The 18,647-nt window shown below is 35.2% G+C and overlaps 1 protein-coding gene across 2 annotated transcripts in view; it reads left to right on the top strand.

Moving 5' to 3' along the window:
• Positions 1 to 658: 658 nt before the first annotated feature.
• Positions 659 to 18,647, top strand: part of LOC144972669 (protein transport protein Sec31A-like) — a 54,194-nt gene continuing 36,205 nt past the window's right edge. For both annotated transcript variants that reach the window (XM_078914159.1, XM_078914158.1), the window contains exons 1-6: positions 659 to 820; positions 12,141 to 12,265; positions 13,957 to 14,046; positions 14,303 to 14,489; positions 15,926 to 16,021; positions 17,780 to 17,917. In XM_078914159.1, the coding sequence (XP_078770285.1) occupies positions 12,153 to 12,265; positions 13,957 to 14,046; positions 14,303 to 14,489; positions 15,926 to 16,021; positions 17,780 to 17,917 (624 nt within the window). In that variant the 5' untranslated portion in view covers positions 659 to 820; positions 12,141 to 12,152. The remainder of the gene's footprint in view (positions 821 to 12,140; positions 12,266 to 13,956; positions 14,047 to 14,302; positions 14,490 to 15,925; positions 16,022 to 17,779; positions 17,918 to 18,647) is intronic.

The following is an 18,647-nucleotide window of genomic DNA, read 5'->3' as shown; positions in this document are numbered from 1 at the left end:
CTGATGGTGATAATGAAAAACCGGTAATAATAAATTATATTGATTAAAAGGTCATTATTGCTGTGGCCACCTTGAACAATACTCTTTTTTGATAATGATCCTAATAATAATAATAATAATAATAATAATAATAATAATAATAATAATAATAATAATAATAATAATAATATAATAATAATATAATAATAATAATAATAATAATAATAATAATAAATAATAATAATAATAATAATATATAATAATAATGATAATAATAGAATAATAATAAAACTAATAATAGTAATAGAAATAATAATAGCAATAATGATAATGATGAATATGATAATAATAATGATAACGATCATAATAATAATAATAATAATGATAATAATCATACTACTACTACTACTGCTACTACTACTACTACTACTACTACTACTACTACTAATAATAATAATAATAATAATAATAATAATAATAATATAATAATAATAATAATAATAATAATAATAATAATATAATAATAATAATAATAACAATAATAATAATATGCTATCAACGAGGTCAAGTTAGTCTTAGGTCTTTAAAATTGACAAGAAACTTGGCTTCTTTAGGCCGCGTGTCATTGTGTAACTGGCAGGAATGTGGCAACTTTGGCCCTTGTATTTTCCTTAGAACCGGAAGTCCAAGTCAGCTTTTGTGATCGGTCAGTGTGGCGTCTGCCACGTCGTGAATAACTGGATCTAATAAATAACGTTGATAAAATTTTGCTATAACTGTACAGTTTTCGCGATAAAAGATTGTTGAAGGATCATTTCATAATTTCTAAACGTTTGCTGTGGTAAGTCGGATCATTAACACTCCAAAACCACAAGCCGGTTATCTCCATCTCTCTTTACTTTTACTTTTACCATCAATTTGACAATCAGTTAGAGTTAGTAGGCAGTTTAGTGAGCAGCAGCAGTGGCAGTCAAATTTTGACCCAACTCGCCCATAAGAAAGTTGTGACTGGAAATTGCCGTTCGCGTTTTAGGGGGTTCAATTAAAGATGCATAACTTCGTTATAAAGAGGAATATCGCAGATATTTTGGTATAATTATTTTCGTCTTTCAATTTCCTTTTAAATGGTGCCAATTAAGGAAAAATCCATTAATATTTCCAGAAGTTATATGAAGTTAAAATTCGGCAATTTTCAAATGCATTTATTTTTTTATTTACCGCGTGTGTTTTAAAAATTTAAACGCTTGTTTTTAGATAACATCTAAACTTTATTCATGCCAAATTTCAGGGCTCTATATCGATGCGCAGACACCTTTTAACTCTGCGCCGAAATGCCTTGTTTACATTATCTTCTCATCATGGCTGCCGGGCGATATCGATATCCATATCGATATTTTAAATTTAGTTATGTATTATGTTAAATTTAGTCCATAATATTTTCAGTACTATTATTTCCTATGTTTTTATTTTGAATACATACTTTCCAACTTTATTTATAGGCATTTTAAAGTTTTTGTTTTAAAAGTTTGTATATTTCTTCTCTTTGTGAAATTCGATATTAATAATTTCGATATTTTAAAAATACCAATTGCATTATTAATTTAATTTTATTTTACTCTGCCATCAAGTCATCAAGTTTCTTTCCCATATGTTTAGATATGTTTATCATGTGTATCCATATTTTAAAGGCCTTAGCCTTAATAATTATTATGGTAAGAAGTTCTGTCAGTTTTGACACCCCATATATTGAGAGAGAAGGGGGGGGGGGGGGATAAAATTCTATTTCATTAAATGATGTAATAGCAATAAACCCAAAGTGGTTCAGTAGAATTTTTTAAAGTATTAAAAGCCAGAACTTTCCTTCTAATTATAATAGGGAATCTGTTTCAATTTATTTGAACTTTTTCAATCTACCATTTTATTTGATTTATATGCAATTAAATTGCCATAGGTAAAAATAAACTCATTATGTCATTACACAACATGTTTATATCTTTTCATTTAAATACTCTCAAACCCTTTTTTATTCTCTATGTATTAATTAAAAGAGGGTAATTATTTGCAATTGTTTCAGTGAGATATTGGGGATAAATCCAAAAGTGATAGAGCAAATTCTTTCTTACGTCTAGCCGAGTTTTTGATTATGTAACATTTGCGTCATATTATGTAATAATGTGTTAATTTGAAATGTTTATCTTCCTCTTTATTAATGTAAATGCATTGTCCTCGATAAGACGAACATTTTGGTATACAATATATGATAAGAACTCCATATTGACTGTTTTAACCATTTTTTATTAACATCACGCGCTTTCGGTCACAACTTTGCAATGGTAATTTTGGGGTAAAAATCGGTCTGAAATTTCAGACTTTGAACTGCCGTAACTACATTTCTAATCAAGATAGAAACAAAATTCAAACTGTTTTGTAATCTGTGTTGCCAGCTCTTTCATATGACATTGGTTTCAAGTGTGTGAGGTACATTTAGAATTTCTATTAAACTCCCTAGAGTTAGAGAGGTGGGCCTTTGGCTTACCAACCTCCGCTGACTGTCCAATTCGCCTTGAGCACATATTCACGTAAAAGATAAATATTTAAAAAAAAAAACCTACCTCTGTATCAAAAACTAGCATCTTTCAACTTTCTAAGAAACATTTTGATTTTTCAGAACTTTAGTTCGTTAAAAAATACCGGCCAATCTGACCCGGACCCGCTGCCGTTGTGAGTCGAATGAAAATGAAATTTTGTTGTTTACACTTACACAGTGGAAATGCCGTAAATAAGCATTCATGGACTTCCTGTGTTGTTTTTACCGTGTCACGTGACCGTTTTGAGAAATTAGACCGCGGTGGGGGGTAGATATTTTCGTTGGAGCAGAAAAAAAGTGAGTATTATTTCTTGTACTTAGAGAGGACGAGAGAGGTGGGCCTTTGGCCTACCAACCTCCGCTGCACGTCCAACTCGCCTTGAGCATGCATTCACGTAAAATATAAAGATTTTTTTAAAAAACCTACCTCTGTTTCAAAAACTAGCATCTTTCAACTTTCTAAGAAACATTTTGATTTTTCAGAACTTTAGTTCGTTAAAAATAAAAAATACCGGCCAATCTGACCCGTTGGAGTCGAATGAAAACGAAATTTTGTTGTTTACACGGTTCAAAGGAAATGCCGTAAATAAGCTTTTATGGACTTCCTGTGTTGTTTTTACAGTGTCACGTGACCGTTTTGAGAAATTTGTCGTCTGCTACAAATAATTAGACCGGTAGGGGGTAGATATTTTCATTGGAGCAGAGAAAAAGTGAGTATTATTTCTTGTACTTGTAGAGAGGCCTAGGGTCCACCAGCAGTCAAGTTGATTGAATGAAAGGAAAAAGGCCTTTTTTATCAGCCGCCACCACCACCTTGAAAGAGTGGAGGGGGAGGGGGGGGGGTGCATGCCGATGAAAGGGAGACGTGTCGCTTGGTGACCTTGGTGACGTAGAGCATCTCAAGGATACTGGCAGTTGCAGGTGTTCTTAACCCCTTAACAGCGAAGCAAATTTTTTGCTTTTAGATAATAGTTTGCTTTTATCTTTATTATTGTTAACGGGGAATACAGCGTTTCCACCAAGAGAGCAGTCAGACTATCGCAACTCGGACTTCAATTGTCTATATAATCGTTTTGCCGTTACTTGTCTTTTGATGATAGAAGATTTGGTGTTAGGTCAAAGATCGAATTTCGATGCTAAAGGTTGCATTGCTACTGGGTTTGCTCTCTTCCCCCCCCCTTTTTTTTTTTCTTCTTATTTTTTCAACTCAGTATTGTTGATTGCTATTTCCTTTTTTATGATTAGCAAGTGCCGTAGGAGTCTCACAGGATGCAGGAGTACTGCAATTAACCCTTTGCCAGTGACACTGATTTTTTTTGTTTTCAAATAATAGTCTTCATTTATATTATTTTTTAACACAGAAAAAAAAACCGTTTCCACCATAAGAGCAGTAAGAATATTGATAAAAAGCGCTTTGAGCACGTTGGGTGGATATTGCCCTATATAACAGCTCAAATTTTTAAATTGTAATTTGTTTTTTGTCTTTTGATGAAAACGGTAAGATTTTATTTTTGGTCCAAGTAAGATTGATATTCGCCTTTAAAAGGTTAAGTTGTTTTGTTTTTTCAGGTTTTTTTGTTTTGTTTTTCGAATGCGGATATGCTGCTTCTTCCTTTTTTTTCCTCAACTGGCAAGCTATCGCTGTACTTACCCGCATGGCTTGCACACACAAAAGGATACATCTAGGTCACAAAACCTTACATCCAGGTCACAAAATCAGACAACTAGGTCACACATCAAGACATCTCTGTTTCGTTTGTTCCAAGATAGCAAAACAAACCAGACGTCTTGGAGTTCGAAAGAGCTTTCCATAAAATATTTGGTATTTGCAAGACCCACAGAAACCAATTCCCTATACAGCTCTTGTGCACGGTTACTTATGACCTTGATTTCTTTCGTACCCACCCCCAAAATCCCACTTATTGTGTGTTATAGGCAGAACATAATAAATAGCTGGGCTGCCACATGCGTGACTAAATTGGCCAAAGAGAGAATCTATACTTTGGCATTAGACACCCATTACCTGATGTCTTGGTTTTTAATCCTAGCCTATTGAGAGAAAAAACAAAACAATCATACATGTATCTGCAAACAGCAGAACGTTTTCATTTTACATTGAGATGGGAAGGGGAAGGGATAACACTATGACAAGAGAGAGAGAGAGAGGTGGGCGGGGGGATGGGGGGATAGTAAGGGGGAATGGGAAAAGATGAAAGAAACAATGGGTTGCCTGATGATGTAGATCAAAGGATTGTTACAGCGGTGTTCACGGTCGTACTTCGTGAAATTTTAACCATTTACAGTGACACTGATTTTTTTTCTCCAGATTGCTTATGCAGAATAAATCGTTTCCACCAAGAGAACGGTAGTAAGAGTATATTTCGACTCGGGCTTCAATTAAACTATAAATCGCAAAGCTTGTCTTTTAATGATAACATTAAGACTAAGATCTGGAGTTTGGGGAGTGTAAGATGGAATCTCGCCGTTAATGGTTAAAATTGTTTTGATTAAAAAAAAACAACTCACACACACACACACACACGAGCGCGCGCGGTCATGACAGCGAGGACCATCACTGACAGAATGTTGCAACGGTAAACCGGTTTACGTGTACATAGATACTGAGGCTAGATGCCCCGTTACCGTGTACATAGGCACTCCAAAAAAAAAAAAGAAAGAAAGAAAGAGACACACACACACATACTCACACGCACACACACACCACACACACGCATCCTCTACAAACTAATTTTGCGCACCAATTTTTACTGCTCTTATGCACCAAATTGCATACCTATCTAGGGACACTTTTTTCCGTATCTTTTTCTCAATAAACTTTTTAAAAAACCTTTGTTTTGCGCGGCAGGCACCAACCATTGGACAGACGTAAAACACACGATTTAGCGAGGAATGAATCATGAAAATATTTAGGATATAATTTCAAACACAATTTTTGAAATTCATCAAGGATTGTCTAGTACCGAATGTTTTTTGATAGAAAACAAGTGTATCTTCAAATCTAAACTGCTTTTGACGGTAAGCGGTAAGTTTTTTATTTATTTTTCTGTCCAAACGAATGATTTGTCCTGGTATAGAAGCTAAGTATTGGTAACACCGGCTCACCTCTCTAGGATCCAACAGCAGTCAAGTTGATTGAATGAAAGAAAAAAGGCCTTTTTTATCCGCCACCACTAGGCACTTTGATAACTCCAGTCCAGTGGCCGCCGATAGGCTCACTGTAAGGTGAAACTCGTTTGTTGGAACTTTATTTTTGACCCTTTACTGTGTTTAGGCACTTGCAAGAATTTTTCAAAATAGTGATATCGGTATTAATTTAGCGTAGAAAAATAAAGGGGAGTGAAACATTTACTAAAGTGAAAAAATTATCGCTCTGTCTCAACTAGTTAAAAAGTTATGACCTTTTATGTGGTGAAAAATCTCTATAGAAGCCTAATAGGAAAATATGTGACCAAAACACCCAATGGATAATAAAGTATAATTCAGAAACGGCTTCAGATACAACTTTGAAATTTTTACATGTCGTAATTCAACATCTCTGTAATACATTGCAAACAGAAAAATAATTATTTATTGAGAGAGAAAGGTATAGTTTAGAGCTGGAACAGCTGAAATCAAGGAAAAATAGATCACGACATGCAAATGAATGACCTATTGGAATTTTGGAAAAGTCGACAATTAAATATTTATTCACATGTAGATAAACCAAATACACCACTGAATCGGCGTCATTTAGTTGTTCACTTTGAACTTTTCAAAATGAAAATAGACCTCATAAAAGCAGAGATATGGACTGATAAATGTTTGAGGTGGTGTATTAGTGTTTAAAATGGTCGAAAATAGGTGATTTTAAAAACTTCCGCTCCCCGTTCCCCTAAATTGGACAGACATCCGTCAAAGGATGAAAAACGTCAAAATCAACAGTGAAAAATCAATCGGAAAAAAAGGAAGAGAATTGTAAATTATAAAATGAATGCATGGACATGAAAACGCCAATTAATTGAATAATTTAAAACAAAATTAACTTCCACAAATGGAATATTTTGTAAGATATAAAGATGTAAAGTTTTGATGTGGATTGACGAAGTTATCCCTCAAGAGAGCAGTCAGACTATCGCAACTCTGACTTCAATTGTCTATAATCGTTTTGCCGTTACTTGTCTTTTGATGAAAGAAGATTTGGTGTTAGGTCAAAGATCGAATTTCGCCGCTAAAAGGTTGCATTGCAACTGGGTTTGCTCTCTCCCCCCCTCCTTTTTTTTTCCTCTTTTTTTTTTCAACTTAGTATTGTTGATTGCTATTTCCTTTTTTATGATTAGCAAGTGCCGTAGGAGTCTCACAGGATGCGGGAGTACTGCAATTAACCCTTTGCCAGTGACACTGATTTTTTTGTTTTCAAATAATAGTCTTCATTTATATTATTTTTTAACACAGAAAAAAAAAAACGTTTCCACCATAAGAGCAGTAAGAATATTGATAAAAAGCGCTTTGAGCACGTTGGGTGGATATTGCCCTATATAAAAGCTCAAATTTTTAAATTGTAATTTGTTTTTTGTCTTTTGATGAAAACGGTAAGATTTTATTTTTGGTCCAAGTAAGATTGATATTCGCCTTTAAAAGGTTAAGTTGTTTTGTTTTTTCAGGTTTTTAAAATTTTTTTTCAAATGCGGATACGCTGCTTCTTTTTTTTTCTTCAACTGGCAAGCTATCACTGTACTTACCCGCATGGCTTGCACACACAAAAGGATACATCTAGGTCACAAAACCTTACATCCAGGTCACAAAATCAGACAACTAGGTCACACATCAAGACATCTCTGTTTCGTTTGTTCCAAGGTAGCAAAACAAACCAGGCGTCTTGGAGTTCGAAAGAGCTTTCCATAAAATATTTGGTATTTGCAAGACCCCCAGAAACCAATTCCCTATACAGCTCTTGTGCACGGTTACTTGATTTCTTTCGTACCCACCCCCAAAATCCCACTTATTGTGTATTGTAGGCAGAACATAATAAATAGCTGGGCTGCCACATGCGTGACTAAATTGGCCAAAGAGATTATCTATACTTTGGCATTAGACACCCATTACCTGATGTCTTGGTTTTTAATCCTAGCCTAGTGAGAGAGAAAAAACAAAACAATCATACATGTATCTGCAAATAGCAGAACGTTTTCATTTTACAATGAGATGGGAAGGGGAAAGGATAACACTATGACAAGAGAGAGAGAGAGAGAGAGAGAGAGAGAGAGAGAGAGAGAGAGAGAGAGAGAGAGAGAGAGAGAGAGAGAGAGAGAGAGAGAGATGGGCGGGGGGATGGGGGGATAGTAAGGGGGAATGGGAAAAGATGAAAGAAACAATGGGTTGCCTGATGACGTAGATCAAAGAATGTTACAGCGGTGGTCAGGGTGCGTACTTCGTGAAATTTTAACCTTTTACAGTGACACAGATTTTTTTCTCCTCCAGATTGCTTATGCAGAATAAATCGTTTCCACCAAGAGAGCAGTAGTAAGAGTATATTTCGACTCGGGCTTCAATTAAACTATAAATCGCAAAGCTTGTCTTTTAATGATAACATTAAGACTAAGATCTGGAGTTTAGGGAGTGTAAGATGGAATCTCGCCATTAATGGTTAAAATTGTTTTGATTATAAAAAAAAATAACACACACACACACGCGCGCGGTCACGACAACGAGGACCATCTATTGCTTGTGTTGCAACGGTAAACCAGTTTACGTGTACGTAGATCCTGAGGCTAGATGCCTTGTTACCGTGTACGTAGGCAATCCCAAAAAAACAAAACAAAGAAGAAATGGGAGGGGTGGTGGAGCGAGCAAACCCAGTAGCAATGCAACCTTTTAGAGACGAAATTCGATCTTTGACCTAACACCAAATCTTCTTAACGATTATAGATAATTGAAGTCCGAGTTGTGATACTCTGACTGCTCTCTTGCTGGAAACGCTGTATTCTCCGTTAACAATAATAAAGATAAAAGCAAACTGATATCTGAAACCAAAAAATTTGCTTCGCTGTTAAGGGGTTAAGGACACCGGCGAGCATCCTTGACATGCTCTACGTCACCAAGGTCACCAAGCGACACGTCTCCATTTCGCCTTCCTGCACCCCCCTCCCCCCTTCGCAGTGGTGATGGCGGCGGCGGTGGATAAAAAAGGCCCTTTTCCTTTTATTCAATCAACTTGACTGTTGTGGACCCTAGTCCTCTCTAAAAGTACAAGAAATAATATACTTTTTTTCTGCTCCAACGAAAATATCTACCCCCCACCCGTCTATTTATTTGTAGCAGATGACAAATTTCTCAAAATGGTCACAAACACTGTAAAAACAACACAGGAAGTCCATGAATGCTTATTTACGGCATTTCCTTTAAACAGTGTAAACAATGGAATTTCGTTTTGAGTCGACCTCAAGGGTCAGATTGGCCAGTATTTTTTAACGAACTAAAGTTCTAAAAAATCTAAATGTTTCTTAGAAAGTTGAAAGATGCAAGTTTTTGAAACAGAGGTAGGTTTTACAAAGATATATTTCTCTTTAATGTGAATGCATGCTCAAGGCGAATTGGACTTTTCACGAAGTTGGTATGAAGACGAAAGGGAGACGTGTCGCTTGGTGACCTTCGTGACGTACAGCATGTCAAGGATGCTCGCAGGTGTTCTTAACTCCTTAACAGCGAAGCTAATTTTTTGCTTTCAGATAATAGTTTGCTTTTACCTTTATCATTGTTAATGGAGAATACAGTGTTTCCACCAAGAGAGCAGTCAGACTATCGCAACTCGGACTTCAATTGTCTATAATTGTTTTGCCGTTACTTGTCTTTTGATGAAAGAAGATTTGGTGTTAGGTCACAGATCGAATTTCGCCTCTAAAAGGTTGCATTGCTACTGGGTTTGCCCTCTCCCTCCGGTGTTTCATGGTGCGTACTTCATGAAATTTTAACCTCTTACAATGACACTGATTTTTTTTCTTCTCCAGATTGCTTCTGTAGAATAAATCGTTTCCACCAAGAGAGCAATAAGAGTATTTTTCAACTCGGGCCTCAATTAAACTATAATCGCAAAGCTTGTCTTTTAATTATAACATTAAGACTAAGATCTGGAGTTTGGGTAGGTAAGATGGAATCTCGCCATTAATGGTTAAAATTGTTTTGATTTAAAAATAAAATAACACACACACACAGACACACACGAGGACCATCCATTGCTGTGTTCCAACGGTAAACCAGTTAACGTGTATGTAGATCCTGAGGCTAGATGCCCCGATACTGTGTACGTAGGCACTCCCAAAAAAAAGAGAGAGAGAGAGACACAAACACTCTCTCTTTCTCTCTCTCTCTCACACACAGACACACACACACACACAGAGTCTCACATCCGCTATGAACTAATTTTGCACACCAATTTTTGCTGCACTTATGCACCAAATTGCATATTATCTAGTGACACTTCTTCCGTAATCTTTTTCTAAATAAACTTTTTAAAAAACCGGTCTTTAAGCGGCGGCGACATGGCTTGATTACTCGACACCAACGATTTCGCGAAGAATGAATCATGAAAAAATTACTAAATAATTTCAAACATAACTTTTGAAATTCATCAAGGACATGCTCTACGTCACCAAGCGACATGTCTCTCTTTCGTCTTCATGCATCCCCACCCCTCCACTCTCACATGGTGGCGATGGCGGTGGATAAAAAAGGCCCTTTTCCTTTTATTCAATCAACTTGACTGTTGTTGACCCTAGTCCTCTCTAAAAGTACAAGAAATAATACTCCCTTTTTTTCTGCTCCAACGAAAATATCTACCCCCTACCTGTCTATTTATTTGTAGCAGATGACAAATTTCTCAAAACGGTCACAAACACTGTAAAAACAACACAGGAAATCCATGAATGCTTATTTACAGCATTTCCTTTAAACCATGTAAACAACTAAATTTAGTTTTGAGTCGACTCAACGGGTCAGATTGGCCGGTATTTTTTAACGAACTAAAGTTCTGAAAAATCAAAATGTTTCTTAAAAAGTTGAAAGATGCAAGTTTTTGAAATAGAGGTAGGTTTTTAAAAAATAATTCTCTTTTACGTGAATGCATACTCAAGGCGAATTGGACTTTTCACGAAGTTGGTACGCAGAAGGCGCGCCTCTCTAGTACTGCGAATAGTGATTTCCTCTAATAATAGTTGATGGCACTCATTTTCATTATTCGCAGTATTACTGCAACTAGAGATAGGTACTTTGTTAAACGTCCATTTGGCCCTCCAGCAGTCAGGGAGCTGATAAAAATAAATAGCCTAGTGGCTGTGACCCAATTTTTTTTTAACTTTTGAGTGACGGGTCTCAGAAAAAGTTCCATAGATTTTTTGTTTATGGATGGATTTTAATCAATATGTATTTATTGTCAATATGTTCATAAAGGCACATACAAAGATAGAGGCTTTTGATTGACATTTTTATATTTTTAAAAATCTCAAATATTAATTCTTGAGTGAATGGCCTGCAGAAATATGTCCATCAATTAGGACAACATGGATTTCATATGTGATCACTTTCTAAAAATTTATCTTTTTTTCCCCCCGATAAACTTACTTGCAATTCAGACTTTGTTCCTTGACTACTGTTGTCGTTTGATGTTTTAAATGGTGAAGTCAGTTTTTTAACTGGGTGGGGTTCCTACCTCCCGTAGTGGGCAGGGAGGTACTTGCTGTGTCTTCTATCCCCCTGTACCTGTTTTCCAACATGCTTTCAGTTGTCTTTGTCTTGGAATGAGATTACTTGGTTTTGTCCTGGCCCTGGTTAGAGTCCTAGCTGGGAGGGAAACAGTCAAATGCATAGTTATTGTTTTGGGAGATGATATTTTTTTTCCCTTGTAGATCATCTCTCTGTTATGTATTATTAAATGTGTTATTTTGAATGTGTAATGTAAGCATTTGAGTGTATTCCTCTTTGTTGGATCTTGTGCTTGTATCGGGATGAGACTTATAGGTGATCTCAAGCCTAGGTACATCGGTGGTATGCTCTTGGAATTTACATCTAATCCCTATTTGTTCCCATTTCCCTTTGTCTTACTTTCTCTTGGGTGCTTTAATTGTAATTCTAGAACTTTTTTCTATCCCATTTTCTTCCTTTTTACTGGCGCTGATATAACCTAAATGTGTTGCAAGCGCCGTAAAACACTTAAAAACAAAAACAATCAGTTTTTAAATTGTGCTCTCCTGACATACCAAAACAATTTTAATGTCACACAACCGTTTTCAGAATATTGTCTGCTATAAAATTTAAAAGTTATTATTCCCTAGACTTTCATCCATCCTTTTGGAAAGAATAATGAAAATAAATGCAGTTGTTGCTTGGAGACAACAACCTCAAAATTCTGGTTCTCTCAATATATATTCAAACTTTGTCAGGGTTTTCTTTTTTGGTAGACGAGATCATGTCATTCAGACATTGTGGTTGTTATCATCATTTAAACAGTAAGCAATAGCACTCTATTACAATTCAGTTGATTGCATTGATTTTTCTTTTTAATTTGTGTTTGTGTGCAAAACAGGTTGTAATCAAAATGAGGGTTAAAGAAATAGATCGGACGGCTAACTTTGCATGGTCGCCAGAAGCAGATTATCCAATCTATATGGCAACGGGCACAGCTGCTCAACAATTGGATGCCACATTTAGGTGAGTGGAATGTTAATGTATCTAAAGATATTTTGTGCATGACGGATGCCTTGTTATTTTCACTGGCAAATTGTATCCGCCAAACACAATTGATTTCTTTGAATGGTTCTAGAAAATGTTATATCGAGTTGGTTTCAGTGTATGCTATCCGACTCATGCAACAATTGTTTGAAAGCAGATTCAGATTCCATTGACCGTAGTGTGAATGCAATCAAATATGAGAGCTACCCTGTGAGTAAACATTCCAGCTTCCATTATTCCCAATGCCTCTACTCACTTTTCTAGGCTTATTCTAGACACTTTTTTTTCCCTGATTCAAAAGAAAAAATCAAAACTGACTTTACCTTTATTTGAAAAAAGAAAATCCTTACACCTGTATGTGTATTGGTTTGGCAATTAAAATGAAAAGGCATTTACAAGGTTGCTAATATTCAGTATATTTACGGAATTCAGTATGTTAAAACACCTCAGTATATTTTTCAATCACCTTCTAAATGGAAAAAGTCAGTACATAATGTCTTTTTGCTGTAATTTATTGCTCAGATAGTGATCAATGCATTTGCTTAAAAGTTCAGTAAATTTTTGCCTCCTGAAATGGCAACCTTGCATTTAACTATGGACATGGTGTTAGTCATGTTAAATGGACTTCCAATAATACTTTAAGAAGAATCAAGGACTCAATTTTGACCAAATTTTTGGTAGCTGCCTTTAAGATAAATGCAAAGACGTCAACCATTTAAAAAATTACAATATTTGGGCAGCCTCAACTAATTAGTTCTCAGCTCACATGAATTTTTTGGCAAGAAAAAAAACCAAACAATATAAACTTAGAAAAAATATTTTAAAGAAAAAATTAAGGTCCAACAGGATTATTAGTCTCACTGAGCCAGAATTTTCTGTAGTGTTAAATAATTGCTAGTCTACCAACTGAGTGAGCTTTAACAAAACGAAAACATAGTCAAGCTCATTATTATACTGTCTAGAGCTTTCTCCAATTTCTCCAATTACTTTTATCTTGTTTTTTTTTTTTTTTCTTTAGGGAAAGGATATAAATTATGAAATATTAAATTGAAGGGATCTTTTTCATATGGTGGGGGAGTGTGTTTGTTCATCAATAACAACTGGTGCAACAATAACAACTGTCACATAGTGAATACAATTTGTAACAAAGACATTGAATTACTGGCTTTGTCCCTCAGGTCCCATTACCTACCAAGGGAATTCCCCGTTTTACTTGTTCTCGCAATTTATATTACACCCGACGCAAACACAAATATTGCCTCAGAGATAATAGAAAATCAGGCATTCGCCTATCTTAGAAAACACCCAAATGCCCCAATCATCATCCTTGGGGATTTCAACCAATGTCCGTCAATCAACCCAGCATTTCACCAACACGTCAATGTACACACTCGACGCCACAAAACTCTTGATTTGTGTTATACTAACATTGCACAAGCCTACAGATCAGTACAAAAGGCAAGGATCTTTATTTCTACTATTTTAATTACTTTTTTCTCTTATTACAAGAGCTGTAACCTAACAATAATTGCCTATTTGGACAATAAAGATTATTATTAATCTTATTATTATTATTATTATTATTATTATTATTATTATTATTATTATTATTATTATTATTATTATTATTATTATTATTATTATTATTATTATTATTATTATCATTACAGCACCTCATCAGCTCTGGAAGTTTTTGCTTTGAACTTGGATGAAGCAACTCTAGATATGCCTGTTGTTGCCAGTGTCTCTTCTGATGTTAGGTTAGTAAATAATTTACTCGTATTTTTTTCTTTGTTCACATTATGTTTTAATTCATGGTTTGTTTTGTTTAAAGGATTTGAAAATAATTTAAACCCAAAAATCGTGAGAGGTCTAGAAAATTTTGAGAGAGCCTTTTGCACCTCAGATGCTGCAATAGTGAAAGAAATTTAAAGAAAAATCTATATTAAAAAAGGATTGCGTTGATGATGCTCAATACATTTTCTATTTTTATTTTTGTATATATTGATCAATCAGGTATCACAAACTGTTATGGGGTTCCTTGAAGAATACAACAAATGGAGTACTGGTTGCAGGTGCAGAAAATGGCAAGATTCACATTTACAATACTGACCAGGTCCTGGCGGGCAATAAGGATTGTCTGACCACACAGCTGGACAGACACGTAGGAGCAGTCAAAGCTTTAGACCTCAACCCATTTCAGGTAATTGTATATTTTTTCAGGTCTTCTTGTGTGTTTTTTTTTCTTTTCCTTGAAGAATTTTGAATTTAATGTATACTTCTCCTCGCCATCGCAAGACTCCAAATTTTGGCACAAATTTGCTTCTTTTTTTTTTCAAATACCACAGCAAATTCAAAAGTATGTCAAAGATTAAGGCAGAAAATGGGAGAATTGTTTGGTAGTCTAGACCCACGAGTCTGGTTGAGAAATGATGGCCAACAGGGGTAGCCTCTCATTTTTTATTTTTTTAAAAGATCCTCTGAATATGGTAAATTGATTTGGTCTGTTGTCTCAATGATTAATCTGTCTTGGGTAATTCCTGACGACAATTTTTTTCAGACACAGTCAACCACTCTTTATTGTTGTACTTAAGGTTATTTCCCCATTCAGCAGAAATATTATAATTCTCACTTCATCATTGCTTTATGGGGGCCTTGTCATTACCAGTATTTGAGATTAATCTATCAAAAGACTGGTGAGAGAAACTAAAGAGAAGTGAAACCAAAAGTTATTCCAGTAAATGAAGCTTCCCTCTTATCTTTACATGGACATTTCGATGACGTTTGATTTACTTAAAGTAAATTATTTCCCACAAAATGAGCACATTTCAAATGTAGTCTCAGAACCTTAATATGTAAACTGGAGAAAATAGTCGAGCAATTTTTTTGTTTTTTTTTGTTCCTCCTTTAAATGACAGGGTATTTTCCTTATATGTTGGTATGAATCTACACAGAGAAGCATTGAAAACTAGCTACTTTTGAAATGTCAAAATGTCTAGATCACAACAAACAGTGAACTCTTTTTAAAAATTTTTTTGTTATTTTTGTGTGTGTTTTATTTTGTTTTGGTGAGTTGGTTGAGGACGGGTTTCGTTTTGTTGATTCAATGTTTCTCATTCTGTGTGACCCAGGTGGGGCACATGCTAATTTGCAATTTTTGCATACTTTCTTTCCACAACCAGTATAAAACAGGTCAGTTTTTCTTTTTTTTTTTCTTTTCAATGGGTGGGGTTGTCTAGAATAAGCCTAGAAAAGTGAGTAGAGGCATTAGGAATGCTGGAAGCTGGAGTGTTTACTCGCAGGGTAGCTCTCATATTTGATTGCATTCACACTATGGTCAATGAACTCAGGGTCTGCTTTCAAACAGTTGTCAAATGCTGTTACTGCATCTATGAGATGTTTTCTAATGGTTGCGTAACCCTTTGGTAATTTGGCACATCAGCAGATAAGCCAACACAGGCCGTTTGTAATACCCCAGAGCATGACAATCGTCAATGCTGTTACTGCATCTATGAGATGTTTTCACAAGTATATTTTATTTATATGTTATTATTCTCCATATGAGTCTATGGTTGTCTGAGACCTTGCAACTTTTCTCTCCATACTTGTACCTCAATTTTACTTTTTCTCCTTACACAGTCCAACCTTCTGGCGTCAGGGGCTGGTGACTCTGAGATCTACATCTGGGATTTGTTGAAGGCAGAAAGTCCCATGACTCCTGGACAAAAATCACAAGTAAGTTTAAATTTACTGACTCGTCACAGGTGGAGTTTGTAGTCAGTGATTTACCTCTAAAATAGATCTCCAAAACACTCAGAATTCTTCTTTGCATTTTATCAGAGGATGAAGAAATCAAGGGGATTTTAGATTTGGACCGTAAGCATTCAGTATTACCTTTGGATCGATTTTCCATTTCGACCCAAAGGAAATAATGCCAGAAATTGATACAATGCTTAACGGAAAATCGACCAGTCATATCAAAAGGAAGATAGCACTTGCCCAAACAAAATTGACAAAATGATAACATTATGGAAAAGTGAAAGCATCCAACTGAAAATTAAGATATTAAAGATATGCTTATATTCAACAGCATTATATGGATTTGAATCATAGATAATCACAAAAATTGAAAATAAATTCAATGCATTTGAAATGAAATGCTACTGGAAAATTCTCCCCATTCTCTGGACGGCAAAAGAAACTAACCGAAATGTGAAAGAGTCATTGGGCATTAGGGAGCCATATCTCATCAAGATGATACAGAAACTAAAGCTTGCTTTTTTTTCTTATTTTTTTTTTTTTGGACATACCAAGAGACATGACATCCTTGAAAAATAATTATGGTACGCAACCATTAAAAGAAGGAAAATGCATACTTTGTATATTGAAGATCCACTGGTTATTGTCGACTTAAAAATCATTCCACAGTTCTGTTGGTTTAATTGATGGATGATACATCTCAAAAGTTTCCTTTCAAAATATTTTCAACAGCATTTAGTGGTAATGATAAATTTTGAATTGATATAATATCAATATTTACTTATGTCATACTTGGCATTTATTTGCCTTTCCATAATTCCTTTTAAAAAGTGTATTTTGACTAGATCTCAGGGTGTTTGTAATATTTTTATTTTATTTCTGTAAGGCACTTGCTGTGCCTTCTATCCCTCTATATCTGTTTTCCAACAGGCCTTCTGTCTTTGTCTAGGAATGAGATTAACATTGGGTTTGTCCTGGCTGGGAGGGAAACAGTCAAATGTATAGTTAGAGTTTTGGGAGTTTTTTTTTTTTTGTCTTGTAAATCATCTCTCTATTGGGCATTGTATTATTTTTGTTTAAGTATATATGCTATGTAAACATTTGAGTGTGTTCCTCTTAGTTCCTCTTTTACCCTTAAAACAAAAACATATTTTATTGCTGTAATTTTAAATGGAAAGCATTGAAAATAAGGACGATATAAATGAAACAATGAAAGCTTCACTTTCAGCATTTGACAATTGTGTCAAGAAGGTGTCTGATATGGAAATTAAAATGTCGAACAGGTCTTGGGTGTCAGATAAAAATCTGTCAGAAAGTCTGGAGGTCGATTTTTTCTTTTTTGTGGGTTTTTTATTTTTTTTTTGGTTTGCCTAACATTGTATCACTGTCTATGTTTTCTCTCCTTATTGAGCTGGTTGCATTGATTGAAGAAATAGGTTTCTCTCAGATTTGATTGATAATTTGATATATTTATCATGTCATAAATTAGATCTGTTTTTTTTTGTGTTTTTTTTTTTTGGGGGTGGGGGGGGGGGGGGGGGGGTAATCTTGTGTTAATTACCCCTATTCTTTTAATACGTAATTGCATTAGATCCAATTTTGATCAAATCTACATAATAAGATTGTTATGGATATAAATGGGTTTTATTAAAGTACATAAGACTTAAAAAGGAATAGTATTATCTTTTAGTTTTCAGTAAATAATTGGTCAATGAATTTAAACTATGATTACAGCCCCCTGAAGAGCTTGCCTGTGTTGCCTGGAATAGACAAGTCCAACATATTCTTGGGTCAACATTTGCTTCTAGGTGTGTTGTGTGGGATCTAAGAAAGAATGAGCCCATCATCAAAATCAGTGACAGCATGTCCAGGGTGAGTGGATGAAATACTGTGCTTAAAAAAAAAAAGTTTTATTCCCTACTTAAGCAGCATCAAGAGCTATTTTCCCCCCAGTTTTGTTGTCCGTTATGGATCAGTGATGTGCAAATCTCATTACTTCATTGTGTGTAACTTTACTGTAACTTAATTGCATGGGGGGGGGGGGGGGGGGGGGGGGAAATGGTTAATTGGTATGTGTGTGCATGCATGTATATTATTTTAAGGTTAGAGAGTGTGATTAGGACTCAAAATATATTTCTGTTTGTATCATTTATGTATGTAACTTTGTTGCATATATAGTTATTTCTCACATACAGAGAAGAAAGAACGGAAGGAAGAGGGAGAGGGGGGAAGAGAGAGGACACAATACCTATCTTTAGAAGAAGAAATAAGGGAGAAAGAAGGAGGACAGGAAAGGAAGAGAGAGAAAATAACAAGGGGCTGGAAGAGAGAATGAAAGGAAGATTTCCTAGAGAAAATAAGAGAGAGAGATAGAGATATAACACAATCTGAGAAAACGACCTTTGTCTTTCTGATGAGGGATATCAGAGCACAAGTTTTCTCTCTTATAGCTTGTTACAGGAAAAAATTAGTAGTTGTAGTAGTAGTCGCGTATGGCTACACCTCCAAATTAATTTCGTCAACCCAGCTTCGGAAGTCTTCCTCCGCCTTAAGAACTGTTTCAAATCCACCTGCAAGTTTAGTAACTGGACAGTGGAGGATG

The sequence above is a fragment of the Berghia stephanieae genome, chromosome 5 (assembly GCF_034508935.2).
Source record: "Berghia stephanieae isolate SIO BIC M18660-M18661 chromosome 5, UCSD_Bste_1.3, whole genome shotgun sequence".
Classification (NCBI taxonomy): Eukaryota; Metazoa; Mollusca; class Gastropoda; order Nudibranchia; family Aeolidiidae; genus Berghia; species Berghia stephanieae.
Note: the sequence above shows the minus strand (reverse complement) of the source record. Positions and strands in the feature narration are given on the sequence as shown.